Source organism: Myripristis murdjan, chromosome 23, assembly GCF_902150065.1.
Source record: "Myripristis murdjan chromosome 23, fMyrMur1.1, whole genome shotgun sequence".
NCBI lineage: Eukaryota > Metazoa > Chordata > Actinopteri > Holocentriformes > Holocentridae > Myripristis > Myripristis murdjan.
Window position 1 is genome coordinate 17,895,747 of NC_044002.1, and position 16,390 is coordinate 17,912,136.

Sequence of the window (16,390 nt, forward strand, 5' to 3'; positions counted from 1 at the left end):
GTGAAGCGCAGTGATATTAGTTACACACGTGCTCACTTAAGGTGTCAAACATAAGATTATATTCCTACCTACAGTAAACAGTGACATTAGATCACACTTGGGGCTGGAAACTGCACTCTAGTCAGGGTGTACCCCTTCACCCTTTCCATAGTTAGGTTTGTATCTCGATTTTTAATTAAACCATAGGTTTGTATCATGATTTGGCTTGAAAAAAGTGAACTGATTTAGAATTGATAGTGTGTTTCTTTTTAATTTGAACAATGTTTTCCAGTGTTCTATGTTTGTGTGATGCAGAAACATAAAGCCTTTGTGTGCAGCTTGTGGAAAAGTCACTCACAGGCCTGTTGTTGAGCAAAGCAGAATGTTTTATGATGCAAATGTGAAGTTCATATGCAAAAACCGGTGGTAAGAAGGAGAAAAAATTGCCTCATGTGAAATTTGGTGAAGTGCAGAGTTACAATTTTCAGTTTAGGTACAAAATCATTGCACTCCTAACGGTATCGGTTTAAATTACCTTCACATGTGCCAGTTTCCCAACTTCTCCACAACACAAGGCAGGGTGAGGCAGGCTCGGTGAATGCTCTGCACCTGTGAGGCCAATTAACACTCTGCTGCTCTCAGAACGGCTGAGCATTAAATATTGATCCCTCCATCACTGTTCACATTAATTCCAGTCTTCGGGGGGAGTTTCTCGCTCTCCTCCTCTCCGCTGTGCCTCTGCCCGTCTCTTCAACTCTGGAGGGGAGTCGACGGACACGATATTACTGCCTGTAGTTATAATTAAAGGGAGACTGAAGCAAGCAGGGGACAAATTATGCTTTATAATTTAAAAAGTGAAGGCTGATGCAAGCCAAATACAATGTTAAGTCATGAATAGTGGCACTGTTATCATAACGCAGCATGATGCTTTTCTTGGCCTTCCCAGCTTCATGTTTGCAAGTTCATGTAGGGTACCACTGACATTAACACTTACATCCAAAATGTAATCAAAGCATACTCACAGTGATAACATCTCATCACTAATACAGTCATTTACCAGTCCAGTGACTTATGTCCACCTAAAGATTAATACAGTATCTATGTACTCAATATATGCAATGAATACAGTATCAACATTTTAAAAAAATCTACAACTTGAAAGCACTTGGTTAAAAATGAGATTTCCTGACTGAAATAGCTGTATTATAGCGTGTGTATCATTTTATACTGACGATTCTAGTTTCAGGACAGAAAGGATAAAATGTGATCCATCAAAATGTTGTTGGTTGTCATTTGGTGTTTAAACCCGTATAAACCTATCAGGAAAATGCTTATCTTTACAAAAGTGCATTCCAGTGTTTAATTTCTTAAATTTGACAGTCATAACAAATGCATGGCTTTAGGATGCCCGTATTGTTGCATTGTACTACCACCATGTGGTCATGCAGTATTAATACAAGAAAGAAAGAAAGAAAGAAAGAAAGAACACAACACTTCTTAATTACCTTTTGACAGATGAAATTTATTTCCACACTGCATCTGACATTTTAATTACTAGAAAGTCAAAGTCTGTGCACAAGATCAGCAGGGAGAAAAAAATGACAACTTCCTATTTACACAAAAGCTGTAAATTTACAGTCTAATCACCCAAATAATCCCAATTCTGAGACTACAGGGACAACTCAAGTTTTAAGAAGTCCATCTGAATTATCACAAGCTAGGAGTCATTGCAGCTCACAAACAGTACTTGCATCAGTATTTTGGTTTTTTTGAAATAACAGAAGCCTTTTTCAGCAGTGCAAGTCAATGAGGCTGAAAAACTTTTTGCAGTTCATTTGTAGTTAATGATGTAAACTATGCTGAGAAAAAGTCATGCAAACTGAACAAAAATGACTCGCAGTTCATGATAAATTAGATGGCCTTCTAAACATCTGACTTTTAATCTTTCCAGCGAGTGATACTGTAGTCTCTATACAGTATGACGTTTATCACAGGCACTCATAAAACACCTCTGGATATGGTGAACGCATCCCATAATTTCTGTGAAGTCCATCGTCTGTGTTGCTAGGCTACCAGAGGCTTAAGATAGAAAATAATTTATATCTGCTGCTGATTGAAACAACAAAGCCATCCAAAATATGCAACAAAATCAAAGGACCAAAGACTTTGGAGATTTCATGAAAAAAAAAAAAAACCACAATAAATAAATACATTTTAGACTCAAATTAAAAGACCGAACGATGCTCTGAATGCTCATATGCAGCATGTGTAGAATTTACGGATTGTAAGACTGCAGAGGTCGACAGTATTTGGATGGACAAAGGAATGAAGTACAACTTTTTGCATCGTTTGACGCTTAAAAACACATCAGATATGTTCACGTAGATCAGTACACGAGTGTTTCATGACTTAACAAGGTGCTTCATTCTGACAACATGGATGAATTTACATTCCCATTATTACAACAACAAAGACTACCACTCATAACGGCTCTTGTTTGTACCTTTACACAGTCTAAAGCAATAAATACTGGGACAGTGAGTTTGGTTTTGCTGTTGGCTGAAGAGTAGTATTTTTACATTAAAATGACAAAGGTGCATTTTAAAAGGCTTTCTGTTTTGGTGACTTCATTAGCCTTCTCATTAAACAGTGCTGAAATACTGACAGCAGCAAAAAGCCAGCTTTATCTCACCATATCAATACTTATGCTGATGACTGCATGCTATTACAAGGCTCTGGCAAAAGTTTCCCAAAACATCTGCGGTCAAAGCAGTGGTTTTGGTGGCAAGACTTGCACACAAAAGGTTATAAAAACTATGAATAACCTTTTCATGTGAAGCAGCAAACTCCCGGATGTGAGAAAATGTACTTGGCAGCCCTAAGAGATGTAGGCCATGGGAGACACAGGGCTGCGTACGGAGGAGGAAAAGTAATAATTGCAGAAAACAAAAGCACTGCTTAAGGCTGCAGCTGATTTGGCAAACTGTCGCTGGCCTTGAAGACATTTTACTAGAGGATACTGAATCTAGAAAGACAGCTGCTGACCAGAGAAAAGACCCTGTTTCTCCAGTCGGCCATACTGAAACTGTAGTGAAAGGTTTGGACAGATGTTGCCCAAAATAAATTTTGCAAGACAATGCGTCCACATTTTTTAGTTATTTTTTCCAGATATGGGTGTAAAGGTTATTCTTCCTTACAAGAAAAAAATGGGTTCTTACACAAATTTGGAAAAGTATGGGTATTCAAATAAATAATTTTCAGGTCTTGAATCACTTGGGAATTGTGTTTTTTTTGTTTTGAGCTTAGTTAACAGGAACTTTGGCCTTTTTGCCAGGCATTATCAGCTCACTTTTTTTGTTTGTGTTCAGCAATCAATAAATCCGCAAATTATGAAATGGAAGATGTGTAGGAACCCTGTGAAAAAAGAGCACAATAAATTTAGTTTGAGGCCTCTCATGTTGTCCTTGGCATGAGACTATGGCAGTAACAGCTGAAGATTAAGACCATGCATCATTTCAGTAGTTTTTTGGTCCAATACTTAGCCTCAGTGACCTGTAGAGGAACGCCAAGAATAAACGGAAAACACTGACACATCACACATCATCTGAACAATCAGGATAGACACAGTTATTGGTGGTAAATAAAGGAAACTGGACACGCAGGAAGCAGAAGTGTGAACATTTATCCTCAGACACACTCGTGATTTCTAACATTAGGTGGTGCCACTCCATCAAAATCTGATTTCTCAAATGACATCTCTTGGTTTTGTTTATCTCAGCATTTCCCATGAATGTCAATGTGTGCATAGCAGGTATCCATGTTGTCTTGCACTGGACTGAGTTCGAGGAATGTTGAGTCAAGTTTAAAGAACAGAAACAGCTTAATTGACTTCACTGACATGAACCCATAAGTCACTATTTCTGCTATTTCTGCTCTGTTGTGTTTGATATTCAATTAAAAAACTGTTTCATATGTCTCATTATGACAATGAGACACTGCAATTCTTCTACTTGTGCTGGTCTATCTAGACCTAAAAATATCCGTACCTGCATTCATCCTTGAAGACTGAGTGCAGTTACATTTGATGAAGTTACAGCAAGCTTCCCTGAAACTGATGGCTGCCGGACATCAGTGGTGGATCCATTTTGTCTCTTTTCCTCTCTTCAGCTGGAGAAGTGCTGGGACGAAAGACTCGTTTTCGCCCAGGACCTGAGCTGAATAAAAATCCTCCGTCAGGTCCAAGACCCACTTTGGATTTCCATCCCACGGTTAACCACATCAGAGATGGTCAGGTTTATGAGGAGAAGATCAGTCGTTTTACAGCGGATTGTGTTTTACTGGTTGCAGGTCACTGCACATCAGTGATTTCACGGTTCTCCCTCATCAAGATTCAGTGTCAGTGGACTCCTTCCTCCAGAGATCCCTTTGCTTCCCAAACCTTCACTGTCCGGTCACTGTCAAACACACACACACACACAGCATACAAAGAGAGAAAATTCACTTGCAACCTATCATACTAATCAGAATTGGATATCACTATTCTTCCTATATAAGTGATCAGACAGATCCATGTGTTTTTAGCAGCAATAAAGTTTGTTCTATTTTAAAAAGACATTTGGGCACAGTTCTTAATTGGAGACATGAAAAATAGGAGACACAGAGTGAGGAAGACAAATTCAACAGAAATCAAGGCCTCCCACTTTGAATTATTAGTTTTGAATGTTATATTGCACATCCACTCGAGTTTGATTTGACCAAATAATTTTAATCTCAAAATTCACACTTTTCCATTTCACTCTTCTTAATAAAAAGCTCACAAAGTGGGGCCTGTGCCTGGGTATGATGCCTATAGTTGTAAGGTTACAACTGGCTTGAAAACCCATCGTGTGATGAAATGAATATTTCTGTGACTCACTCTGAGGCAGTGAACAGTTGGCTGTTGTTAGTGGCCAGGCCGTTGATGGGGCTGTCGTGTCCCCGGACCTCGCCGAGGGGCGCTAGTGAGTCGGCGTGCCAAAGGCGCAGCAGCCCTCCTCTGCAGCCACTGAGCAGCACCGGGGAGCCGGGCACCACGCCAAGGGCACTCACCCAGTCGGCCTGGGCACTGACAGACTGCTGGAGGGAAAACCAGGCAACACTCAGTTAGTCAGAGAACACAAGCAGGACATTTACCTAATCAGTGTAGTGCACAGCACGCAGAGCATAGCCGCTGTCGTTCTGCAAATGCAAATAAAACAATCTCTTGGTGGCAGAGACACCGCGCCATTTGGCCGGTGACAGGAATATTCTCATTGAATTAAACCTCAGCAGGCAGAGCAAAACAACAGAAACATTAGACCCAATCTCAGTGAGAATAGCAATGTATGAAAGACAAGATGTATGAGCTGATATTATCAAGCCTAGCACTCTTGCTGCTAGTTGGAAAACTACTTTCTAACCACAGTGAGCACATTTTATAGTCCAACATAACATAAACTCTGATAAAGACACAGTACATATTCAAACGTCAGTCCTTGCATCTGTAAGTAAAATTTAAACCGTGTGCTCCTTTGGGTTCTTTAAAGTAGACTTGATGTGAAGTTGACATTTTTGGGCAGCACCTACAAAACCTTTTTCAACCCCAAGTATGAGTCATGTAGCATCTTTTACATGCAGAGACACTATTGTAAGTATAAAAAAATGTGTTTTAGCTGACCATCAGTTCAAATTTGCCATAAAAGCCTGCAACTACTGAAGTAACCTTGTTAGCAAACCTGCTGATCTTCCAAGATCCCGAAAGCCATGTTCATGAAGCAATGAGAAATATATTATATTTTTCCTGTGGGTCCTTGGACATTCAGTGAGCTAACGTGCGGTTTGAAAAGCATAAATTACACAGTTGCACAAATTTGGCTCGTCAAAAAGTGCACAACATGCCAGAAGTGTGCAATTTGTCTGAGATGGAAATCAGAGGTCAGCTTTTGATGAAAAGGTTTTGTTGAAGGTTCGAGTTGGACTGTGAATTAAAGTATGTCAGCTGCAGTTTTCAAAGGTGTATGCTACATTTTCTTTAGTCTTCTTTCTGTCCATTATCCTATGATGTTTCACTTTCGTAGAGCACTCCCATATTGGAGATTGTTATTGGTGAACAAATTATTTACTCTCATCTAGAGAGGCTCCTAAAATTATAATTTAAAACTCTGCAAACAAAAGAAAAATAGACCCAGCTTATCTTTGTTCTCATTCTGTATCGTCAACAGCCTCTTTTAGCTCTCTGCATATCAACACCAGGAGCTGCGAGGAGGGGAAACGGCGGTGACAGCAGCTCCCCGGGGCGACTAATGCTGACAGCTCCTCAACTTCTATGCAAGAGCGAACCCTGAAAAGTGAAAATGTGCCTCCTAAACCGAGATCATATCAGCCCACCTGCAGCAGGCGCTTGCTGGCCAGGTCCCATTTCTTGATGTAGTAGTCTCTGGAGCCGCTGTAGAAAACGTCTCCGTGCACGGCCAGAGACTCGACGCTGTCCTGATGGGCCGGGTCAAAGCTGTGGCTGGAGGTGACGCTGCCCTGGGAGCCCTCGGCCACCTCAAACATCTGCACACACACACACACACACACAAAAACACACATATCTGGGTGGTTAGTTTATAGCATTTACTGGTTTAGTTCATATGCACCTCCAAGTAGGTGTCCAGGTGGAATTCACAGAAGCAAATGATGAAAAAAAGGGATGATAAATGAACGGATAAATTTGTTCTTGAATTACAAAGTAGTTTTATTAGACAGGAGTGATTTGATTAAAACACACATTTGATTTGATTGAAGCAGAATGAGAGCTCATTTGGGTAAACACAGGGGTGATTATATCAAATCAAGTGTGTTTTCGCTAAATCACCACCGTCTCTATCAGCACAAGTTATAATTTAATAATATATTCATCAGTCCAATTACATTTTTATCAGTCTGTTCTTATCATTTATCAATTACATTCTTATCTGTTATAGCGGATTTATGTGAAGTGTGAATATATGTGTGTATGTGTATGTGTGTGTGTGTCCCTTACTTTAATATGGTGGTCTTTGGAGCCAGTGAGCACGACGTCCTGTCCGGTCCCCAACTTATCCACGGTCAGACACAGGACCGGTCCCAAGTGGCCCGTCAGCTTCCCTGTGGACACAAACCTGACGGAGAAAAGACACATTTTAGTTTTATTAATATTAGTAAGTTATACAAACCACAATTTCTTTTATTGATGGACTTTAAAGTATTGAGTGAAAGTTAATTTTTCTTCAAGAATCTCGGTCCCTTGCTTACAGCAGGACAAATGCTTGCAGTCATAGAGGTTGGCACTGGTTCTTGGACAGCTACAGTTCATGGTAGCTACTGCTGCAGCTATTGACAATGACAATAAATAATATTTTTGATATTCTGGGAAGATTTGATTGGCAGACTGGAGCTTAACAGACATTTCTCAGAGGTTGAGCTGCTTTGGGGGCAGAAATAATGACTCTGACCCTTAGCCCTCCAAAAGGGATGCTTTGAAGTCAAAGCTGGGGGATGCCATGGAAGATATTTTTTTTCCAAAGGTAACCCTAACCCTAACTCCAGGGAATCCTTGCCTTTTTCACTGGACTTTGGTCTCACCTAAGCCAGATAAACTGTGGTTATTTCTGCCTCCAGAGCAATGTTTGTACAACTAAAACTCCAATCTGGATTTCATTATCTTATCCATGAAACAGTATTCTTGTGTATGTGGGCTTACTTGCGGAGGTCCCACATGCGCACGGCGTTGCCCGCAGCAGCGTACAGGAAGGAGCCAGAGGGGTTCAGGGCGATCTGGTTGATCTGGCTCTCTCCTGGTGGGATGGTTAAACTCCTCACAGCCGAGCAGCTGTCGCCTGAACTCACCTGGCCTGACGACCTGAGCGACAAAATGAACACCAGGGTTGCATACACTCAGTGAACACGAGGTCACTACTGCATTATACTCACAGCAACGTCCAGCTGCGGTTACAGCTGGAGGCATGAATGTGTGTGTGTGTACTTACGTGAGTGTGCGTATACACTTGGCAGAGTCCCGTATGTCCCAGACTTTGATGTAAGCAGTGGAGACAGTGAAGACAAGGCTGGAGGTGTACCTGATGAACAACAAACAAAAGGAGACAGACAGACAAATTGAAGACAGATAAATTTATGGAACTTAAATCCTCACGTTTGAGGTCAGCATGAGGCCGAGGGGAGCAGTACCTGACTGAGACGACGCTGCTGGGATGCTCCGCTAGAGACATGATCTCCTGACCCGTCACCAAGTTCCACACCTTACATGTTCGATCTGAGTACACACACACACAAGTATGTAAGAACACACACACACACATAGATAGAAGTCTACATGCGCTGTTTGAGGAATGGGCGAAAAACAGCATTTGCAAAGTAATTTGAAAGAAATCTATAATATACTCTCAACTGCACACAATTTTCAATTTTATTATGAACCTACAGAATTCAACATCAGTTGCAAAATGAATGCAATGATCAAATTAGAAATTCAAATATTGTCCATTTTATTGGGACGTTCACAGGCTGATGTCAGCTTTGTTGGATCCTATGAGATCTGTTGTGAAGCGAAGAATTACCTTTAGATCCTGTGAAGAGCAGGTCATCAGTGGCATCTACACAGAGGACTGGCTTGGTGTGTCCCTCGGCCACGTACACACACTGAAGTTTGGCCCCTCGGCTGCTCTTAGGGGCCGCCACGGGGTTGATCACACCTCTGCGACACACATAGGATAAAGAACTAATTTCTACCACCTGAACTGCCCATGCTAAGTAATAATAATAAAGGAATAGACATAATAGATGCATGATAAAGTTAACAGATAAATTATGAAGTTGGTAATGGAAACACTTTTAAATTTGCATGATAAGAGGTCAATCATAAAGCAGACAGGTAACAAGATGAAAAGATGAGCACTACCTGTGGCCTTCAAACAGAGGTGACTCCTCCAGCCTGTAATACACAAAAGGAGACAATATAAGGATGAGCAAAAACATACCAAGGAAAACTTATTTAATTACAATTACATGGAACGTATGCTGCCAAAAAAACATCAAACGTGGAGCGAACATTCATCAAAATATGACATCATATCTAAAAGTGAAGGTGCAACAGGAACTGCAGCTGTAATCTGTAACTGAGGCCTATCCTTTTGCATTATCTTTACAAAGAAGAGTATTGGTGTTTATAAGACAGCTAACAGCTACTGTGGTTTCTTTAAATGGATTCATGGGCTTAAGTGTCCAGCACTGCACATGAAAAGCATCTTTATCCTGCAGCTGATGGATGGTTCAGACTCACAGCGTTTTGTAGTCGGTGCCTTTGGTCTTGGTTGGCTCTGCTGTGCCAACCGGAGGCGAGTGTGTGGATGTCAGTGTGGGCGCCGGGATGTGTGTGGGTGTGGCTCCTCTGTCCTGCACCTTCCTGCGGGTGAGCGGCGAGCGCTCCAGTGACCTCTTCTCTGTCCCTGTCGGAGACCTGGAGCCAGAGCTGCAGAAACATGGAAAGTCAGCGAGGAGAGAAAATCTCCAAGACGGCTTCCTGTGTTGAGGCTGAAGCTGATTGCTTCTGACTCTCTGTGATTTAATCAATCAGTCAGTCATATTTTATTTATATTGGATATTTTGTAATGCAATACAATGTGCTTTGCATGGAAGAAAAAAAACCACCCAAAATTCAAATAACATGGTATTAAGAACATAAATGAAATAAAAAAGAATGAAAAGAATAAATAAAATGATAAAAACAAATAAAACAAATGCATCAAATGCATGTCACATGCGTGACACAATTTAAAGCCTATTACAACAAACTGCTTGAGAAAAAGTGAGGCTAAGCAACTGTTTCTGAGGGTGTTAATGCTGAAAAAAGAGAAAAATCTGAGTTTTTGCCAAAACGTGAGCTCTGCAGGCCTAAAAGCTTGAGAGATAAAAAATAATTTATAGCACTTTTTAAAACACAGTCAGCAAATTATGGACCTGGCTGGCAAAAGACCAACACTTTTACAGACTCAAACCTTGTTTAATGATACTTTATAAATCACTTTGCCATCTTGCAGTCTACATTCCTCTCTGTGACAGGAAAGCTACATTTTTTTTTTTTTTTTTTTTTTACAATTTTTCCTTTTTTTGAAAATGCATGTATGGCATTTTGCAATGAGACTTGCTGTCAGATGTGTGTCTCGCACAGTGAATGATAACTTTGGCACTTACATGCCAGCTGCCCTGGCAGACATGGCAGTCGGGGAAACGGCTTGCTCGCGGTCAGGCTGCAGGTCGGCCGGCGCCTCCAGCAGCAGGGGGGCGGAGAAGTCGCCGGTGGGGGACTCGCAGGACAGATCGCCACTGCTGGCATACAGCAGCTCCATCTGGGTGGTGGTCCGCCTCCGAGCCTGTGGGACAATCGAACGGCTCGCTCATCAACTGACTCACAGGCGCATGCTAGTGCATAACTAACTACTGTGGAATATGGTGAAAAGTTGTAGTAAACAAAAGTACAGTGGTGGAAAAAAGTTTTCGGACACCCTTAAAATTTTACACAATCTCAAATATTATCATGAAATATTTGTGGAAAAATCTTTTTTGTGTTTCAAAAGGTGTGGCTGCAGTAGACAGATACAAACAAATACAAATTATATTTTTTTGTTTATTGTTTACAAGAAAAACTAACGTCATCTGAAGAACTTTCAAATGTGCTGGCTTTATATAGACACGAAGCTTGGCAACAAAAATTGTGTCTTTTAATAAACAGAACGACCTTTTTTAGTTTTTAATGGCTTTTTAGGATTTGTTTAGTATTTTGGCTGTGACTGTACTAAAAGAAATTGCACTTGAAGACCTAAGAGTGATTCTTAATGCAATATTTCACAAATGCATGGGGTGTCCGAAAACTTTTTTCCACAACATATAAACATATTTTATATCTGAACATATGTTTCTGAGATATACTGCAACATGCAAAATATTTACTATCCTACAGTGTCAAATACAGTTGAGTTAAAACGGTCTTTATGGCACTTGAAAAAGAATTTACAGGAGACTTGTTGTGTACAGTGCAGGACCTACCTTACTTCTGGGCCTGGATTCACCACAAAGCTTCATCAGATCTGATGCCAAGGTGCTAAAACAAAGTCAGGAAAACTCGACCTGTTACAACTGCTGTGATAGTAATAGCAATGGAAACTATATCTATATACTGCAGCATTTTTCTTGACCCAGATAAAACTGCTGAAGGAAAGGAAAAAGGAACACGAAATATTTCATACATTATTCAGTTAGAACAAAAGAGAGAATTAAGTTTTCTGATTCCATTAATTCCTACGGTTCAGCAACTTTCTGAAAAGTTGCACTCACACTGGGAACGAATGCTAACATGATCAGCTTTTGAGAACTAAAAAGTAAAATACAAAGTGCAGGCTCGGCGAAGATGATATCAAATGTATCTGAAATTCAATCAACAACTGAAATCACCACCCATTTCCACGTCCAGTCATTTATCGATATTTACCTGCCCTCTGTGGCCGGACTCGGCGTGGACTCATCACTGCTGCTGTCATCTCCATTCTCTGTACCAAGAGAAATACACACATACGCACACACACATCAAGAAAAACTGAAAACTGATTGCATCTCACTGGATTTGCACAGTGCAGACCTACATATATATTTTCCCAGGGGGCGTAATGACACTGAAGAGTATATATTCTTTATAAAATTATCCCTTTTTCCTACTTTGCTTTGCTTTGCAAGAGAGGGGAAACCAGTTCAGAGAGTTTCGCCAAGGACATGCTGTTGCAAATATTGCAGCAAAACAAAGGGGGGGGGACAGTTTCAACAATTCACAACAACTACAAGGTCAGGGGTCGCCAGGTTTAGTTTTAGACAGAGGAGGGGGGGTCACTGGGTCAATCAGGGGTCATTAGTGTGACAACTGGAAGCTACACTGTGTGATTTGTGGATTTGTTTGTCTGAACTCAGAGAGAGAGGTAACATATGATAGAGAGAATGCTGTACGAAATAAAATTGCCTACATAATAACATTTTTGGATAATAGTCACATATGTTTGATCAAAAGTAACAGGTGGAAGGAGACATCCAGACACACACAGATGCACAGACACAGACACAGACAGAAGACAGTGTTCGCCACACTCCAGGGCTGAGTCCCGGTGCAGCTCTGGTCCTACATTTTAGTAAAACCACCAGCCTGATGGAGTGGACGTTGCTAGCAGGTGGGGTAACGGGGTAAAACAACACGCCTCATGCAGGCCGTGGCAGTGTTACTTCAACCGGGTTAGTCTGAAAGTGGGGCTGAGGGTGGACACACACGACAAGATTTCTCAATGTAGCTTTCCAAGGCAAACTTTTAACTGGCCGGGTTGACAAAATCCTCACGTCAAAGTTTATTCTTGGGTCGGCAAGAAAGCGATGTCGTAAGTAACCTTGATTCTTAATATCTTGTTTTGCTTGAAAAAAGTAGCAAGAGGGTTAGGGGGCTTTTTTGGGGGTTTGGTTTTATGTTTGCAGTTACATTTAATGTGGTCTTAATTTGGCGGAAATCTTGTAGTGTGCATCTGCCATGCTCTGTCAAACACAGACACACTGCTATGCATCTCTTACTCACCTGCGGACAGGTAACCTAACTCTGAATTCACACCAACACAACAGAGAAAACAAAAAGAAACCAAATCAAAGTCAAACCCAAAGATGGAAAAAAAAAAATGGCCACACTTTATTTTACAGGCTTGTTTCTCCTTTCACAGGCTATTCAGTAAAAGATTAGTACGCTCATTTTGATTGAGACATTCTTTTATATCAATAAGGACTCAGGGATTAAGAAAGGAAGAAAGGAAAGACAAATTTCAGTTTTGATCGTTACAAATTTGAAGTGGTCCCTGAGATGAGGAAATTTACTGACATATATGCATATAGACTTTTAAAGCAAAAGAAAAGGAAAATCAACCACTTTGGGATTTTCAAGTAAATGCCAAATTAATATCAAAGAATATATTCCAAACAGCAACAAACTACTTTATCAGTTCACTGCAAAAACTCAAAATCTTACCAAGATTATTTGCCTTATTTCAAGTCAAAAATGTCTTATTCCTAGTCAAAATATCTCATTACACTTAAAATAAGACATGATCACCTCAGAAGTAACTTGTTTTTAGACAATTGTCTCTTGTTTCAAGTGAAAATTTGCTTGAAACAAGTGAAAATTTGCTTGTTTCATTGGCAAAATTTGTTTCTTGTTTCTAGCTAATTTTCACTTATTTCAAGTGAATTGTCACTTTTTCCACTGGCAAATTTTGCCAATGAAACAATTAAATTTTCACTTGTTTCAAGTGAATTTTCACTTGAAACAAGTGAAAATTGTCTAAAAACAATTTACTTCTGAGGTGATCATGTCTTATTTTAAGTGTAATGAGATATTTTGACAAGAAATAAGACATTTTTGACTTGAAATAAGACAAATAATCTTGGTAAGATTTTGCGTTTTTGCAGTGTTCTTTTTGGATTCCTGTCAAGGCAATTAAAGCCTTCAAAATAAAGTGCAGCCACATGGTGAAAGAAAAGATGATTGTGTGTGACATGCTCCTTGTCTCCATGCAGATTTTTCCGGGGGCGTCCCACCTTGCAGGGCGTTGCCCAGCAGGGCGTCCAGCTCCGGGTTGACCTCGGCCTTCTCCTTCAGCATGTGGAAGAGCAGCTGGTTCTGGGTGGCGCTGTTGATCTCCGTCTGCTTGAGCCGGCCCTCCATCACCTTCACCTGGGACTCCTTCTGAGCCGCCTGCAGACCCTGACCCAGACCAGACACGAAAATGCAGCACAGCAGTGAGTTTCAGCTGTGAGACTGTGCTACGTTCAGTTGTAAATTATGGTAATCAGCATTTTAATATGACCCGGGTTGAAAGATACAGAGCCATGCCTCTAATGTTTTTGCACAGCAGAAGTGGAAAAACATGTTTTTGTTTTGCTTTATGTATTTTCAGTCTAAGTTCTCAAGTTCATTTGTTGCATTTGAACCGACGTGTAAAGAGCTTTGCTGCTGCACTGACCCAGTTCTTCCATGGAGCAAATTAACTTTGATCCATCTCATTTCAATCTCGTTTAATCTAATTGAAACCTAATTTAATCAGACACTTCCAGTTCGTTCAAACTGGCAATCCCTTTTTTCGAGAGAGAACAAAGATGGGCAAACATAAGATGCAACTGCTGTGACAAGCAATAATGTACAAGCAAAATGCAATCAAGATCACACACAAGTAAGTGGAAAGTCTCACTTTGCCACACAAGTGAATGCAGATTCAGACAAACTGCAAGTGTTGGATCAATTACTTTTCCTGAACAATGTGGACATGGATCATTAAATAAAATCCATTTTTCTCCATTAGGACATATCAAGGCATTTTACCGACAGCACGTAACACTTGAGAAATGTCATTTTCCAACTTGGGTATATCGGTCAGGAGCTCCTCAGTGTGTTACAGCTTTCTACTGACTGGACTGGAGCTGGATTTGGATTTTAGTCCTGAGACAACCCACCTTGAGTTGAAATGCTGGGCACAGACGTCTATGCCATAATAAAAATTATTATTATGACGGCAGCGACAGAGAGTTATCGAGCTGAATCAGCTGCATGCAGAGAAGCTCTTGATCTGACCACTTGTACAGATACAAACACAGACCACGAAGGCGCGGGGGCGGCAGATACCTTATTGATGGCCAGAGACATGAAATGGTCCAGGAGGAAGCGAGCCTCTGATAGGTTACAGGAGCTGATCACCGCGGCAACGTCCACTGTGTCTCCTTCCTCCTGCATCCCACGTTCAAGAAAATGGCATTGTGAGAAGCTGAACCACAAAACTATAACCTGTCAGAGCATGTTGTATAAATAAAGTGTGTTATCTATAGAGCAGCTAACAATTATTTTCATTGCTGATCTATCGTTTCTGGATCTGACTAATGATTATTACTAGGAGAAAAAAGCTGTTTAGAAATGTCTCTTACCTTGGCCTCCTCCATCTGCATGATGTTGGCCTGGCAGTCGGCGATGCTGTCATTGATGTAGTCGATGTTGGCGCTCAGTGACTCCATCTCCTCGCTCAGGGAGGCCAGGGAGCGGTCGGCGTCGGCCCCGTCCACCGCCATCTTCTCCTTCTTCCTGGACAGGCGCTCCCTGCGTCTGGTCAGCTCCTCGCGTTGCTTGGGAGGAGAGAGACGAGGCATAGGTGAGAGGAGCAATGAAAGACAGGAAGGGAGGATGGGGTCAAATGTCATATTTTTTTTTAATATATGCTACACTGGGTGTAAATAGGAAATGCGTTACTTGGAGTTTTTCGTTATCTGATGATAGCTAAATCCATGAGCAGCTGAATTTAATTTTAAGCACTTCATCAGCTGGAGCAAAAGATACCAAAACACTTCCTTAACAAACTTCCATATTTCCCCCCAAATTTCCCAGTGTCTCTTTCTCCTCCTTTCTCCTCTTCTTCCTTGAGTTTTCCATGTGTATGGCGAGCCTGCGGTAGGAATATGAGTTGTTACCTTCAGCAGTCGGTTCATGTCCGTCTCCATGTTGGAAATGGTCATCCTCTGCATGATGATGTCAGTGATGCGTCTCTCCAGTGACTGCCACTTGGCCCTGGCGGTCCTGCTGGAGTACGTGCTGCCCATCCGCACTGGGGATTTCCTGAAGGGCGCAGGAACACTGACATGAGGACAGCTGCACGTGGAGCATTAAACTACCGACTGTAAAATATAAACGTAAACAAACACAGATTTCAAAGTAGGATTTCTTTTTAAGATTGCCCACCTGGCTCCATTGGAGGGTGCTGCTCCGGAGGACTGCGGCCGCCCCGGGGCGCCTCGGTGTGACGGGTCCTGGAGCGCATCAGGTAAACTCACCTTCCTGGTCACCTTACCAGAGGTCGGCCTCACCTGGCGCCTCAGGGCTGTCACCTAATACAGGAAAAAAAAGTTCATTATACAGATGCTACTTCTGTATATGGTGGATTAGATTGATGCTGTGCAGCCCGTGAGGCAATGACGGCCCTCGGAAACACTTCTGGCGACCCGCGATGAGTTAAGGTGACATGAAATGCGTGAGTTATATTTTGACCAGCTCCAATACAGTTTTAAACCAACCAGCATCACACAAGGACTTTGCTTGGTGGTGGGAGAAGTTTGTCTTTGAAGCTTTCTGCCAGAGAGTGTCTCTATTTCCTCTCTATTTCTTCCAGAAGGCTTAGGGTTCGGTGAGACAGCCTTTCTGGCAGAAAGCACTGAAAGCTAACTTTTCCCATGTAGTCCAGTAATTTTAGGCCAAAATTGGGGTCAACCTAGGACAAATTGCAAGAGAAGCAAACTCAAC

At 41.4% G+C, this 16,390-nt stretch overlaps 1 protein-coding gene across 4 annotated transcripts in view; it reads right to left on the reverse strand.

Moving 5' to 3' along the window:
• Positions 1-1,485: 1,485 nt before the first annotated feature.
• Positions 1,486-16,390, reverse strand: part of LOC115355085 (kinesin-like protein KIF21A) — a 56,121-nt gene continuing 41,216 nt past the window's right edge. For 2 of the 4 annotated variants that reach the window (XM_030045739.1, XM_030045743.1), the window contains 19 exons: positions 15,833-15,978; positions 15,565-15,709; positions 15,028-15,222; positions 14,732-14,833; positions 13,651-13,816; positions 12,641-12,661; positions 11,525-11,582; positions 11,083-11,137; positions 10,231-10,409; positions 9,320-9,508; positions 8,939-8,971; positions 8,598-8,734; positions 8,209-8,293; positions 8,010-8,099; positions 7,724-7,882; positions 7,025-7,142; positions 6,385-6,555; positions 4,895-5,094; positions 1,486-4,433 (listed from right to left, as the gene is read on the reverse strand). In XM_030045739.1, the coding sequence (XP_029901599.1) occupies positions 4,376-4,433; positions 4,895-5,094; positions 6,385-6,555; positions 7,025-7,142; positions 7,724-7,882; positions 8,010-8,099; positions 8,209-8,293; positions 8,598-8,734; positions 8,939-8,971; positions 9,320-9,508; positions 10,231-10,409; positions 11,083-11,137; positions 11,525-11,582; positions 12,641-12,661; positions 13,651-13,816; positions 14,732-14,833; positions 15,028-15,222; positions 15,565-15,709; positions 15,833-15,978 (2,307 nt within the window). In that variant the 3' untranslated portion in view covers positions 1,486-4,375. The remainder of the gene's footprint in view (positions 4,434-4,894; positions 5,095-6,384; positions 6,556-7,024; positions 7,143-7,723; positions 7,883-8,009; positions 8,100-8,208; positions 8,294-8,597; positions 8,735-8,938; positions 8,972-9,319; positions 9,509-10,230; positions 10,410-11,082; positions 11,138-11,524; positions 11,583-12,640; positions 12,662-13,650; positions 13,817-14,731; positions 14,834-15,027; positions 15,223-15,564; positions 15,710-15,832; positions 15,979-16,390) is intronic. The other 2 variants (XM_030045741.1, XM_030045742.1) reach the window with 2 other exon arrangements.